This window comes from Pleuronectes platessa, chromosome 2 (genome assembly GCF_947347685.1).
Source record: "Pleuronectes platessa chromosome 2, fPlePla1.1, whole genome shotgun sequence".
Lineage (NCBI taxonomy): Eukaryota > Metazoa > Chordata > Actinopteri > Pleuronectiformes > Pleuronectidae > Pleuronectes > Pleuronectes platessa.
This window is the reverse complement of record NC_070627.1, coordinates 836587-848359: the sequence shown is the minus strand read 5'-3', so window position 1 is coordinate 848359 and position 11773 is coordinate 836587. Positions and strand designations below refer to the sequence as shown.

The 11773-nt window shown below is 44.6% G+C and overlaps 2 protein-coding genes across 3 annotated transcripts; one reads left to right on the top strand and one right to left on the bottom strand.

The window, feature by feature from the left end:
- Positions 1-1190: 1190 nt before the first annotated feature.
- oser1 (oxidative stress responsive serine-rich 1) lies at positions 1191-4871 on the bottom strand. Of its 2 annotated transcripts, none has more exons than XM_053445224.1 (4): positions 4502-4871; positions 3197-3306; positions 2626-2742; positions 1191-2424 (listed from the first exon to the last, which is right to left on the bottom strand). In XM_053445224.1, the coding sequence occupies exons 2-4, from the start codon at positions 3271-3273 to the stop codon at positions 1524-1526; spliced, it is 1095 nt and encodes a 364-aa protein (XP_053301199.1). In that variant the 5' UTR covers positions 3274-3306; positions 4502-4871; the 3' UTR covers positions 1191-1523. The 2 variants fall into 2 exon arrangements, with proteins under 2 accessions (XP_053301199.1, XP_053301192.1); XM_053445217.1 differs by having other exon boundaries at positions 3197-3378; positions 4502-4870.
- A 1346-nt stretch (positions 4872-6217) lies between these two features.
- On the top strand, positions 6218-10986 carry manf (mesencephalic astrocyte-derived neurotrophic factor). The gene is made up of 4 exons (XM_053434720.1): positions 6218-6479; positions 8359-8486; positions 8726-8867; positions 9119-10986. The coding sequence occupies exons 1-4, from the start codon at positions 6233-6235 to the stop codon at positions 9301-9303; spliced, it is 702 nt and encodes a 233-aa protein (XP_053290695.1). The 5' UTR covers positions 6218-6232; the 3' UTR covers positions 9304-10986.
- Positions 10987-11773: the final 787 nt, after the last annotated feature.

The window sequence follows — 11773 nt, the reverse complement described above, 5'->3', positions numbered from 1 at the left end:
ATCAATCTGAGGCAGGAAGATAAAGACAGAATAAGACGAGTGAGCAACACAAAGTGTGAACTGAGAACATGGAGGAATCCCACATGTGGTGAGAACCTCTGTGTGGCTCCTCCTCTGGTTCCCTGGTGCAGCCTCATTGGCTCTGGGCAGTTTGGTGGTGGACGCTTCTCATCCCGAGCTGCTGAGGAAACAGAGTCACACCCTCATGAGTCACTGTGGGTCAGCCACAGTAGAGAGACGATCAGGACATGGCGCCCCCTGCAGGTGGAACTGTTGCACTGCAAAGAGCTGCAGACAACCGCCAATCAAATTACTATGAACTGAAAAGATGAATTAAATCCCCAAAAAATTAATTAACTTCAGACATTTTGTCTTTATATATATATATATATTTATTTATGTATATCTATATTCTAACTATATTAGATGTTTGTTCCAGCCCTGAAGATTTCAAATGGGATGAACTTTCAAAATAATGTCCATTTTAATATATCATTTATTTCTTCTCATGTCTTTGTCTTAGTTTATTTAGTATATTTAATTTAGTAAATTCAGATTTTATTCTATAACAACATATTTTATGTAATTAACTTACTTTCCCAGGAAACGTTTCTACGTGTTTTTACCTGTGACATCATCTTGAATCTTTGTGTTTACTGAGGCAGAACGAGGGTCTCTGATTGGCTGCTCCTTCCCTGAGCAGTCATGTGATCAATCACCTGTCAGTCACCTGATGAATGAGTCTTGTTTCTCACTGAGCTCCAGCCCTTCAGAATAAAGTTTTTTATCAAATGTATTTTAATATGAGAGTAGATTCTGATGCTGATGCTCGGACGTGAACAGAAGAACAGCTGCTGGTGACATTTTGTTCTTTGTCAACCTGACTCTGCTCACGCTGCACTTTGATGTGGCTGCTGTCTGCGAACATCAAAGGAAGTCGGATGATTGTGTTTCTACGTCAACGTGTTCAAGTTTCCTCAGAAACAGAGAAAAGTCCCTGAAAGAACAAAATGATGATGAACACCTTGATGTTTCTGGATTTCAGCTGAATTCACTGGTTTGGGAGTTCCCACCAGTTGGGATAATATCTGCTCTTTTTCATTTGTTCTTAAGTTTGTCACTTCCTGCATCGTCTCCTGTGTAAACAGGAAACAGTCACAGCTTCACTCGACTGAAGAGACGACCACAGGTTTTTCCAACAAAAACATTTTGTGTCTTTATTGAAGGAAATGAAATCCAGACACGTGACTCCTGAGGTCACAACACCACAAACATCATCACACTCGTCGTCACACGTTGGTAATCTTCTACCGCTCTCTCCTTCAGCACGACCAAGAGCTTTGGCAACTTCATATGTTAATTAAGAATTAAATTAAAAAAAGAACAGAAAGTAATTATCGATGTAGCACAACAGAGAAACAGAAATAAAACAACGAGTGAAACTTTCTCCTGCAGCGACATTCCTCTGACAGAGAAAAATCCTCTTAACTCTTTTGATATAATAATAATCTTTAGTGACTCCTCTAAGTGTACATCATCTCCGCCATGTGGGACATCTTCTTGGGGATGTAAAGATAATACTCCATGTAGCCAGAAAGATCATCTATTGTGATGTCATCGACGTAACCGCGCGCCTGCTCCGAACATGAGCGGGGGGAGGAGCCTGACGACGACGCTGCGTTACTGTTGGTGCTGACAGTTCTGGGGGCGTCGCCGTGGCCCGGCAGGCTCCGCTCACACTCCGAGATGACATTGCGGAGCCCGGTGAAGGAATACACCTCCACGCCCTGCAGGCCCTGAGGATGCGACTGGCATCGGCACTGGCTGGCAGCGCCCTGGCTCTGCTCTGGTGAATCTGAGCTTTTCTTCTGGGCGCAGGAGCAGGGCGGGGGGGCGCCGCCTGGAGAGCAGTGGAGCTCCGATAAGGCTCGGAAGTCCGCGGCCTCAGCGGGTCCGGATCTCAGAGAGGCTCCTGCTCCAGACGCCGCTCCGTCACAGGCACTTTTCTCCTCCTCGCTCGACTGGACGTCTCCGCAGTTTGCCCCCTCCTGCTCTACAACTGGATTGATGAGGCTGGGGATCTCTTGTGAAGATGGCGAGGAAACCACGGCTCCAACACGTGACTCGTAACCGGCGCACGATCCAAAAACCAGGGCAGAGATGTGGCCGGGTGAGCCTGGAGACCTGAGCTCTTTCTGGGGGGGGGGAGCTGCGGAGGAGGCGGATCTGCCGTCGACCGCAGGACGAAGCTCCACCGGCTCTGGCACAGCCAGGCGCTGGTGCTTCAGGCAGCCACTAGAGGGCGACAGTGCAGAGGCCGTGGCCGTGCTGCAGTAGCTGAACTTCGGGGGGTGGAGGATGGGGGACTTGGACCTCCGGCGCCGCTGGGTTCTGGATGCTCCTCTGGAAGTTTTCCTCATACAGCTGAGGGAGGAGCGAGAGAAGATGATGAGGAGCAAAAACAACAAAGACTGCATCACAGCCAGCATCTGGATGTTAAACCTGTTACTTCGGATGGAAGTGTCTTCATTCAACATTAACATCAGTGGCTTTTAAACGTTTATTTTTCTTCATAGACTGAAAATGCGATGTGTGTTAACATGACGGAGCGTCTGCTCCACCCACCCGTGCCAGTTGTCCTTGGGGCAGCTGAGCTTGGGCTTTGCTCCGCTGGTGTCGAGACACGGTCGCGGTGCCGCTCTGGGAACCAGCGCCTCGGAAACACTCACAGCCCCGGGCATGCTGAAAGGAAGAGAGAAGGATGGAAACCCGAGTCTGAAACTTGAATATTAACACAAGCACAATGACAAACAATGCAAACAGCTGTGGTTGAGTTTGACCGACTATTCAAATCTAAAAGGTTTCAGTTTATGTCCCAGATGAGAGAGGAGCCATCTCTCTTGTGCCTGTGGAGCCTGAAACTCAGACATCACACCAGGAACTAACACGTTTAACTGTCATTATATCTAAATGATAATTCCTCTGCTTAAACATCATGTGATTAAATCATTTTCCAAAACTTTCACAGGCCTGGAAATACCAAATGTCAAATTCCTGGACTTGACCAGGTCTTCATGACCTTTAACACTCTGATGAAGCCACTAACCAGTGTGTACAGTGTGCAATACCAACAATCTGATACATCACAACTACCACGGCAGCAGAAGACCATGGTGAAGCTGTGGATGTGGTTTACCTCTCAGCATCGACCCGGAGCTTCTTGAACGCTGTCTGCAGAGTTTCCTCCTCACGGTCCGTCCCTCCTGCCTCCATGGTGGGAGGAGGCTGCTCTGACCAGCCACCCAGCTGAAACAAGACCACAGCTCTTACATGACACAGGTCGATGTGCAGTGACCTCAGGTTCCACGGGCACAGAACCTAGACAGCAGGTACACACATGACAACCCTGAGGAGAAAACTTAACAAGTTCATTCAAACAGGCACAAGAAGAACAACTAGCGAGCTGATGAAGTGTTTATCAATTTGGTTTAAAAGCCGTTAGATGTTCATCCGTTTTTCTAATGTCTTATTTTGCCCATGAACTGTACTGATGAGGATTTATTGATAATGATGTATGTTTAACATGTTAGAATTATTCAGGACAGCGACTAGTGATTGTTTTTCTTCATCCATTGATCTGTTGTTTTGAGTCAAAGTTTCCAAGATGAAATATTCAATGTTTGATCAATAATGAGAAAACTAAAGATCTTCAGGGCACCATCATAGTTGAAACTGAAACTAGATTCACATCCGAGAGGCCGACTCTATTTCCTACAGATTCACCACAGCTCATTAACTGATCATATCCAACACGTCTCTATCAGCTGTTCTGATTGTTCTGGACTGTCTGTGACTCATGATCATTATTTAGTATAAAAAATCTGTTCGTCATTGATCCTTTGATATGTGTCCGTTTCCAATATCAATAGTCTAAATGTTTTATTCACGTATTCACTTATTATCATGTAATTATGTAAGTGTAAATATCTATACATTATAAACACACATTCTGATATCTGCTGATGTCACTGCTCTAGATTCTGTTTGGCTGTGAAACTGAATTAAACACAATAACCAGTTAAACAGAGAATTGATCATGGAGCTCTTCTGATAACTGAGTGAATATGATTTACTGCTTCCAGCTTCTCATTGTGAGGACGTCGTGGATCTATTCGTGATACTTGTATCTGTGGGTTAAGCTCTTATTTAAACGAGTCTATTTACTGTCATTTTACAAACCTGTCGATTAATCGATAAGACAATCGGAGCTCTGCTCGGTGATGAAGATAATCATTAGTGTTGGTCGACGACAGAAACTGTTTAATTTATTAATCCCACAACAATACCTCTGCTTGTAAACAGCAGATTTCACAACTCCCTCCTCCATGCTAATGCTAGCAGGCTAGTATGGCCGCTGAGCTAAGCTAGCAGGCTAGCTCTCGGCAGGACGTGGTGAATGAAGCCGTCGGTAAACCTCCAGGCTCCGGGAGCAGATACTCACGGTTCACGGTCTCCTGGTCGCTGGAGAGAAAGATGTCCTCTGGGCATAAAGAGCGTGTCCCCCGCTGCAGGCCCGCGGAGGTCTGGTAGCCAGGGAGGCTAAAGGCTAATGCTAACGGGAGCGAGATGCTAGCTGCAGATGCTAACAAGTCACAACGTCTGTTAAAAAAACAACCACAAGGCAAACCGTGTTCTGAGGAAAACAGTGCGCGTGACCGTCAGGACCCGTGTCGCAGATTTATTAAGACTGATATGAGCCGTCAACGTCCACGGGGACGCGCAGTGCTCGCGGCCTCTTGTTTACAACAGTGACTCTGCAACAGCGCTGCTGACGTCACCAGCCTGAAACACACGCGTGACGTCACTGATTGCTGAAAATATACTTCTTCGAAGTGGAAGTGAATGTGGAAGTGTGTATCCCCTGGATGTGTGTGTGTATACACCCTGGATATATGTGTGTGTGTGTGTGTGTGTGCGTGTGTGTGTGTGTGTGCGCCTGTGTCAGTTATATAAAACTCAGACAGTAAATAAATTAAATCCATATGAGAACATGTTCCAAAAACAGAAACACACAGAAAAACTCAAAAATCGAGGTAGTTTTAATCTCCATGTTGTTGAGATGACAATCACAGATTTTTAAGTTGATCTGATGAAAGCTCTACAAGGAGTTAAAACACACAACGACTTCCTATTTCGTTAAGTGAAATAAAATGTGTCTTTCCTTTCTGGTCATGCTACACGTGTGAACCGAATTTCGTGAAGATCGGTAAATAAGATAGATAAAACAAATCAAAAGAGAAAAGAAAGAAGTGTATGAATTAGATACAAAGATGGGGAACATGAGGGGAAACTCAAAATAACGTTACATCAAATAATTACCTACTGGTCCAACTTGATGAATATCACAGTTGTGATGAAATGGGATGCAGTGCTCGAGTATTTTACTTTCTAATAATGAAAGAACGAAAGATTATCCGTTCACCATCATAATAATGTTTTATCTATTGATTCTTCCTCGTTTTGAATCGTGTGTGTTTCTGCTTCATCACTTGGTGGCGCTGTTGCTTCGTTTGTAATTTTGTATTTAGGGCCCAAGCAGCGTCAAAGGCCCTATTGATTTGTGTGTGATTATAAATTAATCAAATTTTGACGGCTTGATCATAAACTGACACAGGACATGTCCGCTCTATGCAACATGTCTCCTCACATCTTCTACCATCAGGACCTCCTCAGTTCATCTGCTCCTTTATCTCCATCAGACGTTATGTAGAAACCCTTAAACATGAAGTTACAAACTGGTTCTTCTCATGTAGTGAATCCTGTTGTGTTGATGTGTTCAGTTCCATCAGGATCTGTGTGTGTCCTGGGAGAGGATCCTCACATGGGACTGAGCTTTACTCACTGGTCACTAAGTTTCTCTGGAGTTTGACTCTTGTTGAGTAAAAAACAAGAATCTATGAGACAAACTGTGAATATCAGACCTATAACATGGGATTGATTGAATCTGGACCCATCAGTTGTTTTTTTCAAACGATAATTAGGCTCAAACATGTCTAAACTTTTATTTTTTATTTTATTTCCTACTTTCCTCCTCTTTGCATACGATGAGAGCGTGTAGCTGCTGTGGACCAATCAGCGGGCGCCAACTGGACGTTGTTCCCGGAATGTTCTATCTCTGTCCAATCAGAGCAGAGTTCGTGGAGACTACGGAAGTGATCGCGCCTTTGAACCAATGGAGTGCAGGAGTAGTGTGACGTGGACCAGGAAGCCAGTCTGGAACCATCGCACTTTACCGGCGTCCGTAGTGAATCTGTGGCGGCTCCAGAGACTCAGGGAGCGGACTGTCCTCTGCTCAGCGGCCGGTAGAAACACGCGTCCTCCAGGTGCGGACATGTTGGCTCTCAGCGGGCTGTCGCTGGCTCTCGCCCTCGCGCTGCTTCCGGCTCCCGGCGACGCTCTGAAGGAAGGAGAGTGTGAAGGTAGGTGTTAGCATCTGTTAGCATCTGTTAGCCCCGGATGAATGGCTGCCTGCGGCCACAGCTCAGCGGCTCTCTCCGTGTGGAGCAGCTTCCACAGCCAGACTCCAACCCGTCGTCCAACATCTCCTGACCTTAGCGTGGACAGAGATCTCAGTCCCACCTGGACCTCCTCCATCTTCTTCCATCTTCCTCCTGGATCCACTGTGTCTCCCTCACGAGTCACCAGAGACTCACACATCTGCTTCTCTGACCAGCTTCAACCTGCACGCGTTCAAACATCTGCTTTCACATCATGTTCCGCTGTGGGAGGAAGATGTCGACACATCCAGATGTGAGGAGAAGTTCAGGAGTCTGATAAACCGGATTATATAGACCCAATACGTGGAAGAGGAGCCTCAGCACAATGAGATATATATATTGGGCTTATGTAATGGTGTGTATTGTTATAATTGATAGTTGTGACCAATCAGATTCTGTTTAATTTATGAATCTGTGGAACACACAGACTACAGTGGTTTCATTGACATTGTATTAGGCTGTGGGAATATTAATATTGATGATTTGAATAATAATTTGAGCCTGGTCAATATGGATTTCTGGGGGCTGATACTGGCAATTAAAAATAATTTGTATTACTAACATATCAACTCATTAAATATTGTCATTGTTTCTTAAGATGTTTTTAGACCTTTATGACAAATACATTTGAGGTTTCATATTTTTTACAGTTTGACCAAACACGTTATTATAAATAACTATAAAGAAAACACAAAAACAACCAAATATGTCAAACTTGAATTAGGAAAATAATAATTTTCACATAAAATATCAACATAAATACACGTCTGCATTATTTATTATGAATGTTATCAGTCACTCAATAAATTGGTCAGGCTCAAATTATAGAATATTTTATTTAAATGCCACTTCACAAAGAGCGTCACGAATAACAACACGAATAGTTGCCATCAATAGCTCAGATGAAATCAGGAGAGGCTTCTGTTTTAGGGACGTAAGAGACGACTCAGCCTCGTGTCCTCGGGCCGGTCGTCCTCGACCTTGTGTCCTCGGGCCGGTCGTCCTCAGCCTCGTGTCCTCGGGCCAGTCGTCCTCAGCCTCGTGTCCTCGGGCCGGTCGTCCTCAGCCTCGTGTCCTCGGGCCGGTCGTCCTCAGCTTCCTGTCCTCGGGCCGGTCGTCCTCAGCCTCGTGTCCTCCGGCCGGTCGTCCTCGGCCTCGTGTCCTCGGGCCGGTCGTCCTCAGCTTCCTGTCCTCGGGCCGGTCGTCCTCAGCCTCGTGTCCTCCGGCCGGTCGTCCTCAGCCTCGTGTCCTCGGGCCGGTCGTCCTCGACCTTGTGTCCTCGGGCCGGTCGTCCTCAGCCTCGTGTCCTCCGGCCGGTCGTCCTCGACCTTGTGTCCTCGGGCCGGTCGTCCTCGGCTTCCTGTCCTCGGGCCGGTCGTCCTCAGCTTCCTGTCCTCGGGCCGGTCGTCCTCAGCCTCGTTCTCCGAACACAAAGCCTCTGTCCCCTGCAGTTCTCAACCTTCTCTCTGGAGCAGTGAGACGACCTCTCTCCCTCTGAGGATCTCACACTACACAAAGCTTCACACAGGATTTACAGATCTAAGATACAATCAGGAGTCAGGACCAGATGGGCTGTCACCTCAACAAGATCTTAAAAGCAGCCCTAAAATAATCAGGGTGAGAAGTCAGACAGCCGAGTTCTGAACCGCCACAAGTCGTCCAAACGTTTCCTGGTTTAGGGACAAAGAAGGAAGTTGCTGTGAGGAGATAACGTTTGACTAGGCTCTCAGATGATCTTAGAAAACATTAGGACAAACCTCTGATTTCAATATGTTAATGTGTATTTTCCTCTTTGTTCCAGTGTGCCTCGGCTTCCTCGGGAAGTTCTACAAGTCGCTCCAGGACAACGATGTGAAGTTCAACAGCGCGGACATCGAGAAGGCGCTCGTCAAGACCTGCAGAGATGTGAAGGGGAAAGAAAACCGCTTCGTGAGTAAAATACAGATCAGACTGTGGAGGCGGAGTCACATCTCATAAACAAGTTATATATTTTTATTCTAATCAACTGAACTGAATATGAAAAGGCTCTGGAGTCTGTTTAAACCGAACCAAATACACTTGGGTGTGAACGACACCTTCGTCTCCCACAGATTCATTCAATGCATCTTAACAGCAGGAAACCCAAAATCTAGAACCCTGTAAAATATATTTGTCTTCTTCATGTGTAGTGTTACTACATCGGTGCAACAGCTGACGCAGCCACCAAGATTATCAACGAAGTTTCCAAACCGCTCAGCTACCATGCCCCCGTGGAGAAGATCTGTGAGAAGCTCCAGAAGAAGGACAGCCAGATCTGTGAACTGAAATATGGTAAGAAGGAAAAAGTGTCCTTTTTATTGAGAGGCTGTGAAGGTGAAAAGTAGGAGCAGGGACCGGGAGGTGGAACTGTTACCGACAGTAAAGCCGTTCTCAGACAAGATCTCCGGGTAAAACCTGGATGCTTGGCTGCAGAGTTTGTGTTTTAATTTAGTAAAAGATCGAGTCCAACATTCCAACTATAGAGATAATTCAGGAATCTTCTCAACAGTGTCCATGTGATGATGTTGTGTCTTTTCTTGCAGACAAACAGCTGGACCTCACCACAGTGGACCTGAAGAAGCTCAAAGTGAAGGATCTGAAGAAGATTCTGGAGGAGTGGGACGAGTCCTGTAAAGGATGCGCTGAAAAGTCCGACTTCATCCGCAAGATCACAGAGCTCATGCCCAAGTACGCCCCAGCAGCCGCCAAGGCACGGACAGAACTGTAACGCAATAAAAACCAAACACAAACAAACACACAACTTTGGACTTGATTTGGACCAGACTGCTGAGGACCGGGAGCAGACAGCTCTGTCTCTGTCTTCTTTTTTTCTTTTTTATTCACAGGGATTCACTCACCTGGTCATTGTACACAGATTCAGAAGTGTAGATGGTAGTGTACACACACACACAAACACACACTGTATACTACACTGCAGTGTACTTTTAAATCAGTGTGAGGGTCGAGATTTACATGGTTGAGGAAGTCAATTTAAAGGGGAATGTAGAGGCTCGGGTGTTGTGACGTATTTAAAGCTTTTCACAGGAAGTGGAGACATGAGGGTCGTTCGGTTTTAATCTCCATCAGTGTCAGAATCATCAAGTCGGGGGGGAAATGCTCCACAGCTGAGCTCAGCCGTTGCCCAGGACTTCACACTCCAGGTCTGTAAATCTACAGCTCGCTCACTGACAAACCCCTCGTCTGCTGCCACGGCCAAACCTCCCCGGACACATGCTTCTGGAGGGTCGTCAGGTTTCCTGTTTATCGGCTCAACTAAACTTTAATTTCCACGATGATCTCATCCAGGAGATCGGACACTCTCAGAAGTAGTTTGACATTTTGGGGAAATATTTGCTGAGATCTGCCTACAGGCAACAGAATCCACCTGTAAATCTCTCTAACTGCCAGTTTATACCACGTTTATTGAACCTGTACAAACATAGTGTGAAAACGAGGGAAGGCCACTTCCCACAGTGTCAAAGGTTTGCTTTACGTGTGTAGGATTTAGACGGATCTACTGGAAGAGATTAAATCTTCATGTTGTTGAGTTTATAATGACCTTTAACTAAGAAGCTGTTACCTCACAATGAGCTCATGTTTCTACAGAAGCCCACAATGGACAAACCATGCCTCTCATCCGCCCGCACACTTTCCCACATGCCCGGAAAGAAAGTGTAATATGCCTTTTCACCACACGGTGCCACTAAATCCTACACACTGTTTTAAAGGCTCTTGACCACTGACGAGTCAAGACTTTAGCATCTATCACGTCTTTCAGTTTTGGTTCTCTGTCAACAGAGTCAGCCGTAATCCAATGCAGAGTCAACTCAAACAATCGTGCAATTATTAGAACAGGTCAATTTAAAATCTAAATTCATTACGATAAAGATGTTTTCAGATATGAACTCTGGGAAATGTCCTGACAATGTGATCTGGACATTTTGTGTAGTTTGTGTTTCTCATGTGAAGCAGCAGCAGGAATGTGTCCGGGTCAGACTCGATCACTACGGGAAGCTGTGGTTCATCTGGACATTATCTGGAGTTTGACAGGAAAACCCCTGGACGTCTGAATCTGACCTCAGTGATGATATGGATCATCGTTGACTTCTGTTGAGGAACATCTACTTAATCTCTGACTCAGGAAGGTTCAGCCGTCCTTCCTCTGTCAGTAAAAATATTTAGGAAAGATATTTATTTGGGTCTTTTTTAAGAATCTTTCATTTTTGATCTGTGATTGTTTTTCTGCTTCGTTTTGGGGGATTGTTTTTTCTATTTTGCTCCGTTTCTGTACTGCAGCAGTTTAAATGTCGTGAACATTGAAACTGATGACATGCTGAGCTTCTCAGCTTCAGTCCAGTCAGGCATTGGATCATGGGAACGTTGAAATTCTAAATAAATACGTGAAAATTTATCCTTGGGTGAATATTTGCTGTCACTCACCATCACCTGTTGTTTATCTCAAGTTCAGCTCAGTTAAAATACTCATGTTTCTGAACAAGTTAAAAACAATCACGTGTTTCTGTCAGGTGGAACTTTACGGTCTCCCTCAGCTCCGGCCTGCTGGGTGTCAGGAGGGATCAGTCTTTTTATTGTGTGATGTTAACGTGTACTCTTTAAAAAAAAACTTGTTATGGGAAATGAAAACTTAAAATATGCTGTTGTTTCACTGTGACCTTTCAAACAAAGGTGCAGTCCTTTGTTACAACTGTACTATTCTACTTTTTCATTAAAATATGAAAAACCTCAAGATGGTTTTATTTCCTTCAACACGTCAGTCGTTCATAAGAGTTGATTTAAAATTAAATGCGATATATATTGAGTTTCACTATTGTGGAAATAGTTTAACTTGCATCTGAAAGAAAATTATTTGAATAGTGAAATCATTGGTATAAGAGAATAAATATATTTATATACAAAATACATTATGTACACTCAGATATAAGAATAAAAACATAGGTTATATGACATGATTATTGCTATTAGCTCAATTTTTTAAGAATTAACTGGGCCAAAGATTTACAAACAATGCAGAGTATGACATAATTATGAGAGTAACAAAAACAGTGAAGTTAAACTTTGACCTCCATCTCATCATTTGACCCCATTACACATTTCAAATTTATTTGATTCTACTTGTACGTCTTCTACACAACATTTCAGAGTAAATTATTATAAAATTACTACACTACATTAAAACT

Coding starts and splice junctions, on each gene's coding strand:
- oser1 (XM_053445224.1), bottom strand. CDS start 3,273: ATGGAGGCAGGAGGGACGGACCGTGAGGAGGAAACTCTGCAGACAGCG. Junction 2,743..3,196: donor CTCCGGGTCGATGCTGAGAG/GTAAACCACATC, acceptor TCTTCCTTTCAG/CATGCCCGGGGCTGTGAGTG. Junction 2,425..2,625: donor CCCAAGGACAACTGGCACGG/GTGGGTGGAGCA, acceptor CTCCTCCCTCAG/CTGTATGAGGAAAACTTCCA.
- manf (XM_053434720.1), top strand. CDS start 6,233: ATGGAGTGCAGGAGTAGTGTGACGTGGACCAGGAAGCCAGTCTGGAAC. Junction 6,480..8,358: donor GAAGGAAGGAGAGTGTGAAG/GTAGGTGTTAGC, acceptor TCTTTGTTCCAG/TGTGCCTCGGCTTCCTCGGG. Junction 8,487..8,725: donor AGGGGAAAGAAAACCGCTTC/GTGAGTAAAATA, acceptor CTTCATGTGTAG/TGTTACTACATCGGTGCAAC.